Raw genomic sequence first — 13,423 nt, forward strand, 5'->3', positions numbered from 1 at the left:
TACAGTGTAGGTTCGTCATGGGATTGGGACCGACAGTTGAGGGATGGTTATCGTCAAGATATTCAGGGGTGCAAAGGTTCGTAGTGAGCCTGTTATTTGAATGGAATTCATAAGACGAGTTCCATAGGGACAGAGATTGCAGGGGTGGAGGAAGATGGAGAAGGTTTCGTGTAAATAGATTAACAATGGAGATAATGTTTTCAGACCACAGTATTCTGACGATTTAGCTAGATTTTTTTTTATTGGTAATCAAGACCATAGCAACCAGGATGCTTTCAGTTATTTCTTAAAGGCCTATGACCGGAGCTCTGCGCCTTGGGTGGAATGTAATCAATCACATCCATTACCTCCTCGTCCGTCTTCCTCGCCACAGTAATTACCCATGAGCCTCCAGCTCCCACAGAAACTCCAAGCTAACTTCAACATTCTAGTCTCCCTCTCCCTCCTCCAAGATGGCCCCCAGTGGCTACTGCCAATCCCATAAAGGGATACAGAAACCATCCCATCGACCTGTTCTTTTTTTCTGCACTACTCCGAGTGCTGTCTCCCTGGTATACAGGTGAGTGGGGCGGGGGTCCTGCTTGAGCAACCCCTTGTGCCCTTGGGTATTTGGCTGGGGGGAAGTTAGTTTTCAAATTTGTTTTCCTTCGTGTTTTCGATTATATTTAATGGTGTTTGTTCCCCCTTTCTGATGCCGGGCGCCTTGTCCTGCTTTAGCGGACTTATGGTGCTTTTTCTTGTGCGAGTTTGCTTGGTGTGCTCGCTTTATGTGGGGCCGCTCCTGCGCTTCCTGCTGAGCGGGAGGTTGTATTTGAAGTGTGCCCCTTGCCGACCGCGCGTCCTGTTTCAATAGGATTCACGCGGTCGGCTGAAGTCTTTGCCGGTTTTTGTTTCTGCGCTTCCCTGCTGGCCGTGATGGTTGTAGACGGCTGGGGAAGGCGCGCTGATATCGCGCTGCTGGGTTAGTGCTGCTGGGGGTCTGGAGCCTCGTTAAGAGAGGCGCGTGTAACTTCCTCGAGGTTTATCCTCCTTAGTGGGCGTGCCATGGGTGTTTCCTTTGGTTGCCTGGCAACCTCCAGCTTTTTTTAACCGGTTGAGGGTTTCTGGGCATTACTGGTGTTTGTTTCACTCGTGTATTGGATATCATGGAGCGTGGTTCTTCGTGTTTGGCTGATCCTGACCCCTTAGAGGCTTCTGGTTCGGGTGTGACTGTTCCTTCCATGGAATTGTTGCAGCAAATGATCAATTCTGCTGTGGCTGCTGCTTTGCAGGATAAGTTGCCAGTTCCTCCTGACAAAAGGGCGAGGATTGATGGCGCTCCTACTGTTGACTCTGGCAATGAGGAAGAGGTTGATGCCAAGGGTCGCTTTGTGCAGGGTGCCGACCTTAAGGAGGTGCTGTGTCACATTCGCAAAAACATGGTTTTTCCCGAATCAGTCGTGCCTCTGGAGGATGACTTGTTTTCACAATATCAGCGTCCTGAGCCTGATTCTTTGCCTCTTCATTCTTCTGTGTTGAAGGTATTGGAGACGGAGTGGAAGGATGTGGACAAGGGCTCTTTTCCGCGTTTTTTAAATAAACGCTATCCTCTGCTGGACTTTGCTGAAAAGTTCCCGTCCTCAGTTAAGGTTGATTCCTTGATGGCCAGTATGTCCTCTCAGGGGGCTGTTGTTTCTGAGGATTCCTCTCCTGCGGATCCTGTGGATCGTACGGTGGATGGTGCGGTTAAGCGGACTTTTGCTGCTGCTAATTTTTCTATCCGGGCTGCAGCCTATTCCTCTTACGCAATCCAATCCTTGCTTAAGGATTTTCAGTGTTTTGCTGAATTATTGGACCAAGGGGAGGATGTCTCTACTACTCTGTCGATGATGGAGCAGCAGGTTCGTCTGCTTTCTGATGTTTCTTTTGATTCGTTGGGGGCGGCGGCCTCTGCGGCTGGGTCTTCGGTCGCTGCGAGACGTCAATTGTGGCTCTGCTCCTGGAAGGCTGATACGGTGCAGAAGGGTCTCCTGATGAAGATCCCGTTTTCTGGGGTCAAGTTGTTTGGGTCACCTTTGGAGGACATGGTGAAGAAGACGGCGGAGGACCGTAAGCTCCTTGCTCCTGAACGTGCTGGTCGCTTCCGGGCCTCTGGTAACTAGAGGGCTTTTGGTCATTCTCGTAGGGGCCGTGCTGGTCAGCCCTTTCGTGGGAGGGGGCGTGTCCGGGGTGCTCCTTCCTTTGACAAGTCCCGGTTCTCCGGTGCTTCTACCTCCTCCACTCCCGCTTCCAAGTCCTGACTCGATCGCTCCTGTTGTGGGTCCGGTTGGGGCTCGCCTCACTTTCTTCATGGACTCTTGGCGCGAGACTGTGTCGGATTAGAGGGTGCTGCGGGTGGTGTCAGGAGGTGTTCATCTTGGATTTTCCCAGACTCCCCCAGACTGTTTCAGATCCACTCCTTGTCCCAGAGACGCTTTGAAGCGGGTGGCTCTTTTGGAGGGTGTCGAGTCCCTTGTTCTGAAGAGGGCCGTGATTCCCGTACCCGACGATCAGTTGGGGTTGGGGGTTTATTCCATCCTCTTTCTGGTGACAAAACCAACAGGGGATCTCAGACCTGTGATGGGTTTGAAGTGGGTTAATACTTTCGTTCCTCATCAGTCATTCAAAATGGCTTCCCTCCAGGTGATCCTTCCTCTGTTCTCTCAAGGGGATTTTCTGGCCTCCATAGACTTAAAGGATGCTTATCTGCATGTGCCTGTTCACCCGGATTCTCAGAGGTTTCTCTGTTTCTGCATCCTGGGTCGTCACTATCAGTTCCAGGTATTGCCTTTTGGCCTCTGCTTTTCGCCCAGAATCTTTACTAAGGTTCTGGCTCCTCTTATTGGACATTTAGATGGGGAGGGCATTAGTGTTTTTCCTTATCTAGACGATATTTTGATTTCTGCTTCTTCTCTTTCGAAGGCGAAGTTGCATGTCCGGAGAGTGTGCCATGTCCTGGAGCACCACAGGTTCCTGGTGCATGTACCGAAGTCCTCCCTGGATCCGGCGCAAGAATTGACTTTCATTGGGGCTCTGTTCAGGACTCATTTGGGGATGGTGTTCCTGCCCCCTGCTCGGATTCTGTCCCTGATGTTGGCTGTGCGATCCCTGTTATCGGGGCCTTCTCATCCTGTGGCCCTGTGGTTGCGGGTTCGGGGCTGATGTCTGCGTCCTTGTTGACCATTCCTTGGGCTCGCCTTCACATGTATCCCTTGGTGTCCCACATTTTGTTGCATTGGGACCCCTGTTCCCTAGATATGGGTGTTTTGGTCCCTGTGTCCCCGGAGGTTCGGGTGGTCCTGGAGTGGTGGTTGGACGAGGGTCATCTGTCCAGGGGCCACCCATTTCTAATTGTTCCCTCCCGGGTTCTCACTACTGATGCCAGCCTACTGGGGTGGGGTGCTACTCTGGGGGATTCGACGACTCAAGGGGTTTGGCCTCAGTCGGTGTTGTCTTGTTCTTCCAACTACAAGGAGCTGTCCTGTTGGGTCTGTTGGCTTTTTCGGATCTTCTTCAGGGTCACCATGTGCAGGTCCGGACGGACAATCAGGTGGTGATGTCCTACATCAGGGTGGGTGCAGGGTTCATTCCCTCAGTTGCCTCAGCTGTCGGATTTGTGGTTGGGCGGAGGGGAACCTGGCGTCCCCGTCTGCGATTTACTTGCCTGGTCAGGAGAACACTGTGGCAGATTGTCTGAGCCGTGTGTTTCCGTCCATGGGGTCTTTGTCCCTGACGCCCATGATGTTCCGGAAGTTGCGGAGGATGTTTGGGTCTCCGATTGTAGACCTCTTTGCTTCCCGGGCCAATGCCAAGATCCGCTGCTTTTGCACGATTATGCCTTGCCGGGATGCTTGGAGGGTGGACGCTCTGTTGTTTCTTTGGCCGAGGGGCCTGTTGTATGCTTTTCCTCCTGTTCCCCTGATTCCAGCGGTCTTGCAGAAGTTCAAGAGGGAGGGGTCCTTTGTCTATCTGTTCGTTCCGGGGTGGTGCCGTCGCCTTTGGTATCCCCTGTTGTTGGAATTGGCTGTGACCCCGGAGTGGGCCTTGCCATTCGTGCCTTACCCTCTGTTGGGCCCTCTGCTTCCTCTGCCTGTGTATCGGTCGCTGGGTATGCGGGCCTGGCTCTCGAGAGGGATTCGCTGATGCGTGAGGGTTGTTCTTTGGCTGTTGCTGGGGTCATTCAGCAGTCCCGGTGGCCTTCTACACTTAAGTCCTACGCTAAGCATTGGGATAATTTTGCTGCTTGGTGTGTGGGTCGCGGGCTGTCGATGACTTCTTTGGACCTGGCTCGCATTCTGGATTTTTTTATGATGGGTTTGAGTTGGGCTTAGCCATTTCCACTCTCCGGACTCAGTGGGCCACGATTAGGGCATTTCATGTCCTCCCTTTGGTTTCGGTTTCCCCTTTGGTGGCGTGGCTTTTTAAGACTCTCTCTTTCCACCGTCCACGTCCTATCCTGTGTCCTCCTCCTTGGGACCTTCCTTTGGTGTTGCGTTCCTTGCAGGTGGCTCCTTTCGAGCCTTTGGAGTTGGTGGACTTAAAGTTTTTGACGCTCAAGGTCGGGTTTCTTGTGGCTATTGCTTCTGCCCGGCGCATAGGGGAGTTGGGTGCTTTCCTGCGGTCTGCTCCGTTTTTGGTTATTTTGACGGATCGTGTGGTCTTGCGCCCTCGTCCTACGTTTGTGCCTAAGGTGGATTCTTATTTTCACCGGTCTGCGGAGGTGGTTTTTCCGGTTCTTTGCCCTGATCCTTCCTCGGCTGAGGATTGTCTTTTGCACCTTTTGGATGTTCGTCGTGCCTTGTTGATTTATTTGTCACGCACTTCTTCCTTTTGTAAGGTGGACAATTTATTTGTCACTTTCGGTTTGTCCCGTCAGGGCCTGAAGCCCTCCCTCTCCACGTTCAGTCGTTGGATCAAGGAGGCCATTCTGTTGGCGTATGGTTCTGTTTCTGAGGTTCCCTCCCTTCCTGTTCAGGGTCGGTCCACCAGGTCTGTTGCTGTGTCGTGGGCTGCTTTCAAGGGGGTCTCCATGGAGGATGTTTGCAGGGCTGCCACCTGGTCGTCCCCTCATTCCTTCATGTCCCATTACCGCCTTCAGGTTGGGGGTGGGGGTTCTATTTCTTTTGCCTCTTCTGTACTTACTGCTGGTTTTCCTTGAGGTTTATTTTTCCTTTTGTTTGCTGTACCTCTTGTGATTAAACTATATTTCACTGCATTTCGTGTGGTGGTCTGTTTTCCTTGCATGAAGCTGATTTGCTTTGGTATCGGATCATGGGTAATTACTGTGGCGAGGAAGACGGACGAGGAGGTAATGCCCCGGTTACTTACTGGTAATCTTCATTACTCCGGGTCCTTGTCTTCCTCGCCACAGTATAGTTTCCCTTCCCTCCCGGCCCTGTTGGTGGCTTCATGTCTGCGGCTTGGTTTTTCAGGTCGATGGGATGGTTTCTGTATCCCTTTTGGATAGGCTGTAGCCACTGGGGGCCATCTTGGAGGAGGGAGAGGGAGACTAGAATGTTGAAGTTAGCTTGGAGTTTCTGTGGGAGCTGGAGGCTCATGGGTAATTACTGTGGTGAGGAAGACAAGGACTCGGAGTAATGAAGATTACCGGTAAGTAACCGGGGCATTATATCGGGGGCACTCTGTGTTTATCACCATAATGATAGGCACAGAGAGTACTTTAGAGGAGGGACTCGTCATTAAAATGGTGGCTATAAAGCATCAATGTTTTGGGAGGAAATATAGAAAACAGAAGCGCTTAGCTTGTGACAGATAATTAGAGGATAGAAACAGACTAAAAGGGCACAATAAATGACGGAAAATAATAAAGCTGTGAGTGGGGATCTAAGCAAAAGAAGGTGTGAGGGGAATGGGTGAACGACTGTAATTGTACATAGTGTTTAGAAATTATGAAAAAAAATGGTGTGGGAGAGGCAGAAAGAATAAGAAGTCACTTACCTGAAACCGGTCCCCCGTCGGCTGCCTCTCAACGCCCGTAGCTCAAAATAGAAAGAGGACACTGTAAGAAAAGGAAGAAACAAACAAAGGACTACAGAAGGAAGCTCAGGGGAGGAAACGGAAGATGGGCTACAAACATTACAGACAAAGGATTTTGGATTTGAATAAAACATGGGTGGATGAGAGTGAAAAGGCGGATGAGAGTGATTGACCAAGGAGTCGAAGGAAACTCACTCGAAGTCAGAACTTCCCTGAGGTGGGGAAACAAGCACGCAAGTGTGAAAAGAAGCCCGAGAGCTGTGTGCGCACACGCAGTTGGGACGAGAGAGTCCGGGACTCTTGCAGAAACATCAGTGAAGCTGACGAGGAGAGAGTGGGAGAAGGGAGGGTGGAGGGGGAAGAGGATTCACGTGTGGCGCAAAAGTGAAAGCAATAAAGCTGACAAGGAGGGAGTGGGAGAAGGGATGGGGGGGAGGAGATTCACACGCGCTGTAAGGCTTAATGAGCCATTACAGAAAGCATGACAACTCTAGTGCCATCTTGGGCTGTGCATGTCAAAAGGCCATGTTTAGGAGTCAGATGTAGCATATCATAAAAAATCAGAAACTAAATGAAAAACTTTGCTACGGGTACCTTATGGTTACTTCTGTGCATAACACATTACCATAACATTTTAAAACACTACATACATTCACCTGACAACATAGAGTGAAGTTATGGTTAGGAAACATGACTGAAATACCCCTGCAATTGACAGTTTTGGTTAGCTGCAGAAACTATAAATTGTGTCCTTGCCCTTGTCCACCAGATGGCATGCTCATGAGGTCTAACATGATTTGACAGATACCATTGCAAATGTAATCGAGGATATCAGTGTTGACAATACAAATCATCTTACTGTTCACATTAGAAGTGACATCACTATAGATAAGGTATCCTTTCTTTGTTCATGTATGGATTGTTGATGTTGTGTTGTTAAATGTTATTTATTCCTAAATTTATTTTGTGAGCAGTTGTTTTGACTGTTCGAGTTGTGATTGTTTCTTGCAGCGGGCATAAGTTAAGGATTGTGTAACTACCTAGACATTTTCACTGTAATTATGGTCATGATTGCAAGCAGACAGCATTTTAGGTCTCTTCTTTTTCCTTAGATATCACACTACAGACTTTTACAGCTCTTTAGTTTTCTTAATTACAAATATTATTGCCACAAATAAATGTTGCACAGGAAATTAGGCCAACACGTGTTTCACGCCTGATACTGCCGCTTCTTCAGGACCAAGGAGTAGTTAAATGCTAATGTACACAAAGAATACCTAGCTTTTTGTCCCAATGGTCATTTATTCAGTCAAAACAAGACCGAAACTTCAATATGCAACAAAATATGGTCATTTATTCAGTCAAAACAATACCGAAACTTCAATATGCAACAAAATAATCAATCTAAAAACTGATCAATCTCTTGGTCAAAGAATTGTTAAATGAGTTTTGAGTAAGTACGCTGGTCACCATTGAAAGTATTCCAGATGGTTATCATGCACAAATTAACTTTGGACACACTTGTGTGTAATATATTACATTCTGTAATCGAAGTCTTCCAATTTATGAGTCTTCAATAGAATGATGATTTTTTTATACAGGCGTCCGTGGGCTATATATATATATATATATATATATATATATATATATATATATATATATATATATATATATATATATATATATATATATATAATGGACTCCCACCTACTTCCTTGTGCATCGGAAAGAGAGTCACTGACCCGAACTTCGTGGCAGAAACAGTTTATTTTTTCATAAGCCATATGACGTGTTTCGGGCAGTGGACTGCCCTTGATCACATGTATATACATATATAAAAATAATTGTGTCTCCACTTGTAAATGTTTGACTGAAACCTTGTAACTGTTTGACTGAAACCTAATTTTATCAAATAGTCTCCTTTGATGATCCAGAATATAGAACTGTAATTGTTCTCTCAGAACATTGTCTTTCCATAGCCATGAAGTTAACTTCAGTTTTTTTCAATTGTTTCTATAGGTGCATTTGTTGTGTGTTGGACTCCCGGGATGGTTGTTCTTCTGCTTGACGGTTTGAATTGCACTCAGTGCGGTGTGCAGCAAGTGAAGAGATGGTTTCTCCTACTGGCTTTGATGAACTCCGTCATGAACCCCATCATTTATTCATACAGAGATGAAGAGATGTGGAGGACGATGAAAAGGATGATCTGCTGTAGATTTTATGAAGTTTTAGAACGTCGATCTTCAAGGCTACCTTCAGCCATGACGAGTACTCGAAGCAATGCCAGTACCAATAGTCATTATTTCGAAGATAATACAACTCAAGGGATGGTCAATGAGAAAGTGCACATATGACAATTCTTAAAAGAGCCTTTTCCCTCAGGCAGCAAACCATCCATATTGTAAATAAGTAAATAAGAACTGACTTTTCTGACCAATGCAGGAAACTACATAGTGTTAAACTAAAACTAGTTAATCTACTGTACATTGGAAAGCTAACAAACGCATATAGTAGCATACATTTTTGTGTTCAAATGTTTATTATTTATTCGATTAGCCTAGTTAAAAAATAGCTTACTGGTCACCAGTTCTAAACATGTTAGACATTAATTCTACTGAAAATACGCCTACTCCTAGAGTAAGTTACTACAATGTTTGTGCACTGTGGTTATTAATTTCTCAGGTTATTATGTACATTTTAAATATTTGCTTAATTGGTGTTCAGTTTCCAATAAATGTGTATGTCAGATATATTTTCAAGTATATGCTACACTTTCAGGCATAAAAGTGATAGAAAGGTCATCTAAGAGTTGGAAATAAACTCATTGAGATGTCATTCTGTGATCAACACTTTAGCAGAAAAGCAACAAACCACATAAATATGGGTACAGACTTGAACTGTAGCACCTGTCAACATGCCCCTGAAGCATGTACTTTATTATCTGACTGTGTGTACATAAGCACTGGCCTGGGTAACAATTGGAATTTTATTGCAATAGGTTGTTGATGTAGCATGATTTTGAACAGATATATTTATTTAAAAACACCAGAAGAGTACTCCTTTTCTGATGTATCATTCTAGCACCTACAGCCAAATGTTGCACCATGACAGGATCCATATAAAAGTAAATATTTACTATTTAGCTGTAGCATGTCTCAACTACTTATAGTTGCTGCCTAATCACTGACGGCTATTTGAATTTTTTACAGAATGCTTCAAAGCACCCACTGCACAATATAGTTTTCTCAAGGAATGGAGATATAGTTTGGTACCTCGTCTGCACAGGTGTGTTAAAATGGAGTATACGGGCAGCAGTACTCCTTCTTTTGTTGGCAGATTTTGGTTCGTTTGGAGGGGTCTTGCAGGGCACCTGCAAACCCAGGAGGCTCCCAACCTACAACCATGCTTCACCTGGATAGGAACGATTTTAATTAGGCGCAGAGGAACTGGTGGAAACTTTTATCCTGCTGAACTCATCCTGATATGGAAATTAGCGATTTTATTCTGTGCACTATGTGACCCAACCCCAACATTATTAAGCAAAGAGCTTGCTGTGAACTCCAGAAATCTCGTTAGTCTTGCATGTCCTTAGAAACGCTCCTTAGCATTTGGCTGTTAGCCGATGCTGCAGGTGGGCTACTTGAATCTCAAAACTCGAGTGTAATCATCATACAAGCCTATCCATCGGTCATATGCACCTCTGTTAGTTGAGAGGGACAGTGGGTATCATTTACATTAACTTCCATGTACAGTGAAGACCAATTGAGACTTCACAGGAGACGACAAAGAGGTGAGGAATGAGTTAAAATGATTAACAAGCCAATTTAATCCAAAATCTTTAATTCATTAGTTTTCAATTTTTAGTCATTCTTATTACAGCTTTTAATTCTCTAAAAGTTGATATCACAAAACAAGGTACGATAGGACATTAGTAAGAATTACAAACAGTATGCAAAATATGCAACAGGTGTGTTCCATAAAGGGATTGCCTAATCTAAATGAAAACGTGATAAATCGACTTGGGCATTTAGGCAATAAGGTAAGGTGTAAGCTTCAGAAAACCAAATTTCCGATGAGAGAATTGGAAGGTTCAGGCATGAAGCCTTTACATTTAAGCAGTGGAAATTGCAAAGTTGATAAGGATCTTCTCAGATCGAAGTCAGCAAGCATCACTGGGGTCTCCTTCTCCTTACTATTCTAAGAAACACACACTATCATAATTCAACAAAACTCTAGTTGCAACGTTTCAGCTTGTTCCCACTCTCAGGAACCAATCATTCTGTTCCAAAAACCGGGGCTGGTAAACAGCCTCAATTCCCATGTTTTCACTATTGTTCATACATGGCTATGTCCTTGAGTTGTTACACTGGACAGCATCTCTGGTACAGACAGCTCTTCACACAGGTTGCACTATTTTGTCCTCCTTCTTGTGAGAAACTCACTATCAGTTATCTAATACAAAACAAGTGCCCATTTGCTAGCTAATAGAAGGCTTCTAGAAAATTACAGCATCTGCAGCAGGGAAAGAAAAACATCTTTGTGCCAAACAACCATGAAAATATATTAGCAGGCCTCTTACCCTTTTAATTGGTAATGTCGACATTCAAAATGATATTAATATTAGTCTAACTTAATTCATTACAACATGTTAACTCGAGTGTTTTCTTATAATAGCTAACTGTGGCTACCTACTACAAATTCTAAGTTACATAGGCACATGCGTTTTAACATTCAAAATCACACTTTGCTAATAAATGCAGTTAAATTTAGCAAGAGAAAAATCACACTCTGTCATCATACAGCTTTGATTCAAAATGATGGTGGTACTACCACCTTAGATAGTTGTAAATAATTTACTGTCGCTGGAACTTCGAGGGAAAGTGCTGCTTTCGGTTCGAAATGTAGCAGCATTTGTTGGTATCGCTAAAGTAATTAAAGAGCATAACAGAATGCAGCAAAATTACATAACACAAAATAAAACAAGACAACAAAAATGTAGTGGCACCACACAACAAAAAAGAACTGATCACAAGTATAATACCACACGACAATAGGGCAATGCAATGATGCTGTATAAAACTCAACAGCAGAAAATAACACAGTACCAGCACTACAAAATACAACAAAGCAGATATGCACACATATTTGTGTGACATTGCAACCTGCATGTTTGCTTTCATAATCTGGTTATAAAAGGTATTTGCACCAAGCACTGTCTTGTTTACTAGCATAGGCATGCCCCTGAGTAAACTTATTCTTGAACCGGTCTTTTATATTTTATACATTTTTGAACATGTCACATTCATCAACACAAATTTGAAGGTGATTTCTTGCAGTCCTAGAAACTATAAAAAGTGACCTTGTCACATTCATCCAAAACAAACTTCAGGGTGATTTCTTGCAGTCCTTGAAACTAAAAAAATGGGACACTAACCAACCTCAAATCTCGAACTGTGCTGTGCCCTTTTTTTTTTTTTAGAGTTTTATATAGTGCGAACTAGACCCGAGACTTCGGGTATCAGAGCGCTTTAGATGAGCCACAGTTTTGTTACAGATAAATACATTAATTTTTTTGCTAGGCCCGGGGAGATTAAGTGATATGTCCAGAATCACAGGATGTTGAGTGTCGTTGCCGAGACTCGAACCCAGTTCCCCAGGTCCGAGCTCGACTGCTCTAGCTGCAAGGCTATATCCTCTCCCCCTTTCAGAATTTTTTATGCAAAAATCATCAATCTTTGAAAGATCAGCATTGAACAAACAACCAGGGGCCCATTAGGATCACGGGCGGAACGCCACCGACGGGCGGTGGCGATCCGCCAGTGATCCTACCCCGCCCGCCACCCAATTACCCCCGCCATACTACTATGGCGGGGGGACTGCGGCGGACGGAAAGACCATCCGCCGCTTTTCCCCCCGGTCAAGGAGTTGACCGGGCGGTAAAGGGTTTAATATGGTGGCGGTGTCTGTCAGACACCGCCATCCATACTACTATGCAGGCGGGGACATGCCTTTTGAAAAGGCATGCGGTGTTAGACATTGGGGGCCTGTTGCGGGCCCCCAGGTACTCTGGGGGGTGGGGGGTGCACATGAAGGGTATCTATGGTACCCCCCAACAGTTCCATGCACAACATGGCAGGCACCACGTGATGCCTGCCATGTTGTGCATGGAAGTGCACAACATGCCCTCCTGGCATTGTGGCAGGCGGTGCTGAGTGCACCGCCTGCCACATAGACAGGAATGCTGGATGCGCCCGCCACTGTGGTGGGCGCATCCTAATTGCCCCCACGGGACCCCCGCCTTATGGCGGGCGGTCCCGTTTACCGATAGGGTGGCGGGCAGACAAAGTCCGCCCGTCATCCTAATGGGGCCCCTAGTTCCTCCACATGTAAGTCAGAATGATCTTCAGTAGATCATTCTTTCCATTACAGTTAATTGAAGATCACCGAAGATCTAATGAGCCTAGTCAAAGCAAGTAAATGTTTGTGACTGGTTCTAGATTACTGTCTAACTGTCATTAACCCCTTCCGTGCAGCGCACGTTCAGCGGACGTCGCGTGCACTACCTCGGTAGTGCTGCGCACGTCCGCTGAACGTTCCGGCCCCGCCCGCACAATAGAACGTTCTGCACCAGCGCAGAACGTTCGGCGCAGCGGAGGGGTTAATAGCCACCTACTAATTGTTTCAACAATGCAAGTCCTTCATTAATTCATCATTGCAATCGGGTGTTGTACGTAACAATTTAAAGATGTCTTTTAGTGGAAAGAGGATTATTCTGACTTTTCAATTTGGGAAGATCTCATATCCACAGCAGTTGTGGAAATAACATTTATGACTCAATTGCGTTCATTAATTCAAAACAATACATTTTTCAATATGGTTGGAGCAGGTCTTAGTCCTTCAAGAGCCACAGAATTCGCTGTGGTACCGTCCTTGATGACTTGATAGTGTAAGTCAGCCAGGGAAGAAACATCTCATTATTCATTCTTGACTTGTTTGCTATGTTTGACACATTGGATCATACCACCTCACGGTCAAGGAGTTGACTGGGCGGAAAAGGGTTTCATATGGTGGCGGTGTCTGTTAGATACCGCCATCCATATTAGGGCGTGAACAGGGACATGCAGGAATGTCTTATGGGGGCCCGTTGCGGGCCCCCAGGGACTCTGGGGGTGGGGGGTGCATATGGGGGGTACCTATGGTACCCCCTGCACTTCACTGGACAACGTAGCAGGCACCACGCAGTGCTTGTCACGTTGTTCATTGAAGTGCACAATGTGCATTTTTAGCATTGCGACGGGCGGTACTTTCAACACTGCCCGCCACAATGTTAAAAATGCGGGATGCGCCCACCACACTGGCAGGCGCATCCTAATGGCCCCCACGGGACCGCCGTCCTTATGGCGGGCCG

The 13,423-nt window shown here is 45.9% G+C and overlaps 1 protein-coding gene across 1 annotated transcript in view; it reads left to right on the forward strand.

The window, feature by feature from the left end:
• The window catches only part of LPAR3 (lysophosphatidic acid receptor 3), a 201,549-nt gene extending 192,782 nt beyond the window's left edge, over positions 1-8,767 (forward strand). Inside the window, exon 3 of the mRNA XM_078659271.1 lies at positions 8,035-8,767. Within this exon, the coding sequence (XP_078515397.1) occupies positions 8,035-8,369 (335 nt within the window). The 3' untranslated portion in view covers positions 8,370-8,767. The remainder of the gene's footprint in view (positions 1-8,034) is intronic.
• Positions 8,768-13,423: the final 4,656 nt, after the last annotated feature.

The sequence above is a fragment of the Lissotriton helveticus genome, chromosome 1_1 (genome assembly GCF_964261635.1).
Source record: "Lissotriton helveticus chromosome 1_1, aLisHel1.1, whole genome shotgun sequence".
Classification (NCBI taxonomy): Eukaryota; Metazoa; Chordata; class Amphibia; order Caudata; family Salamandridae; genus Lissotriton; species Lissotriton helveticus.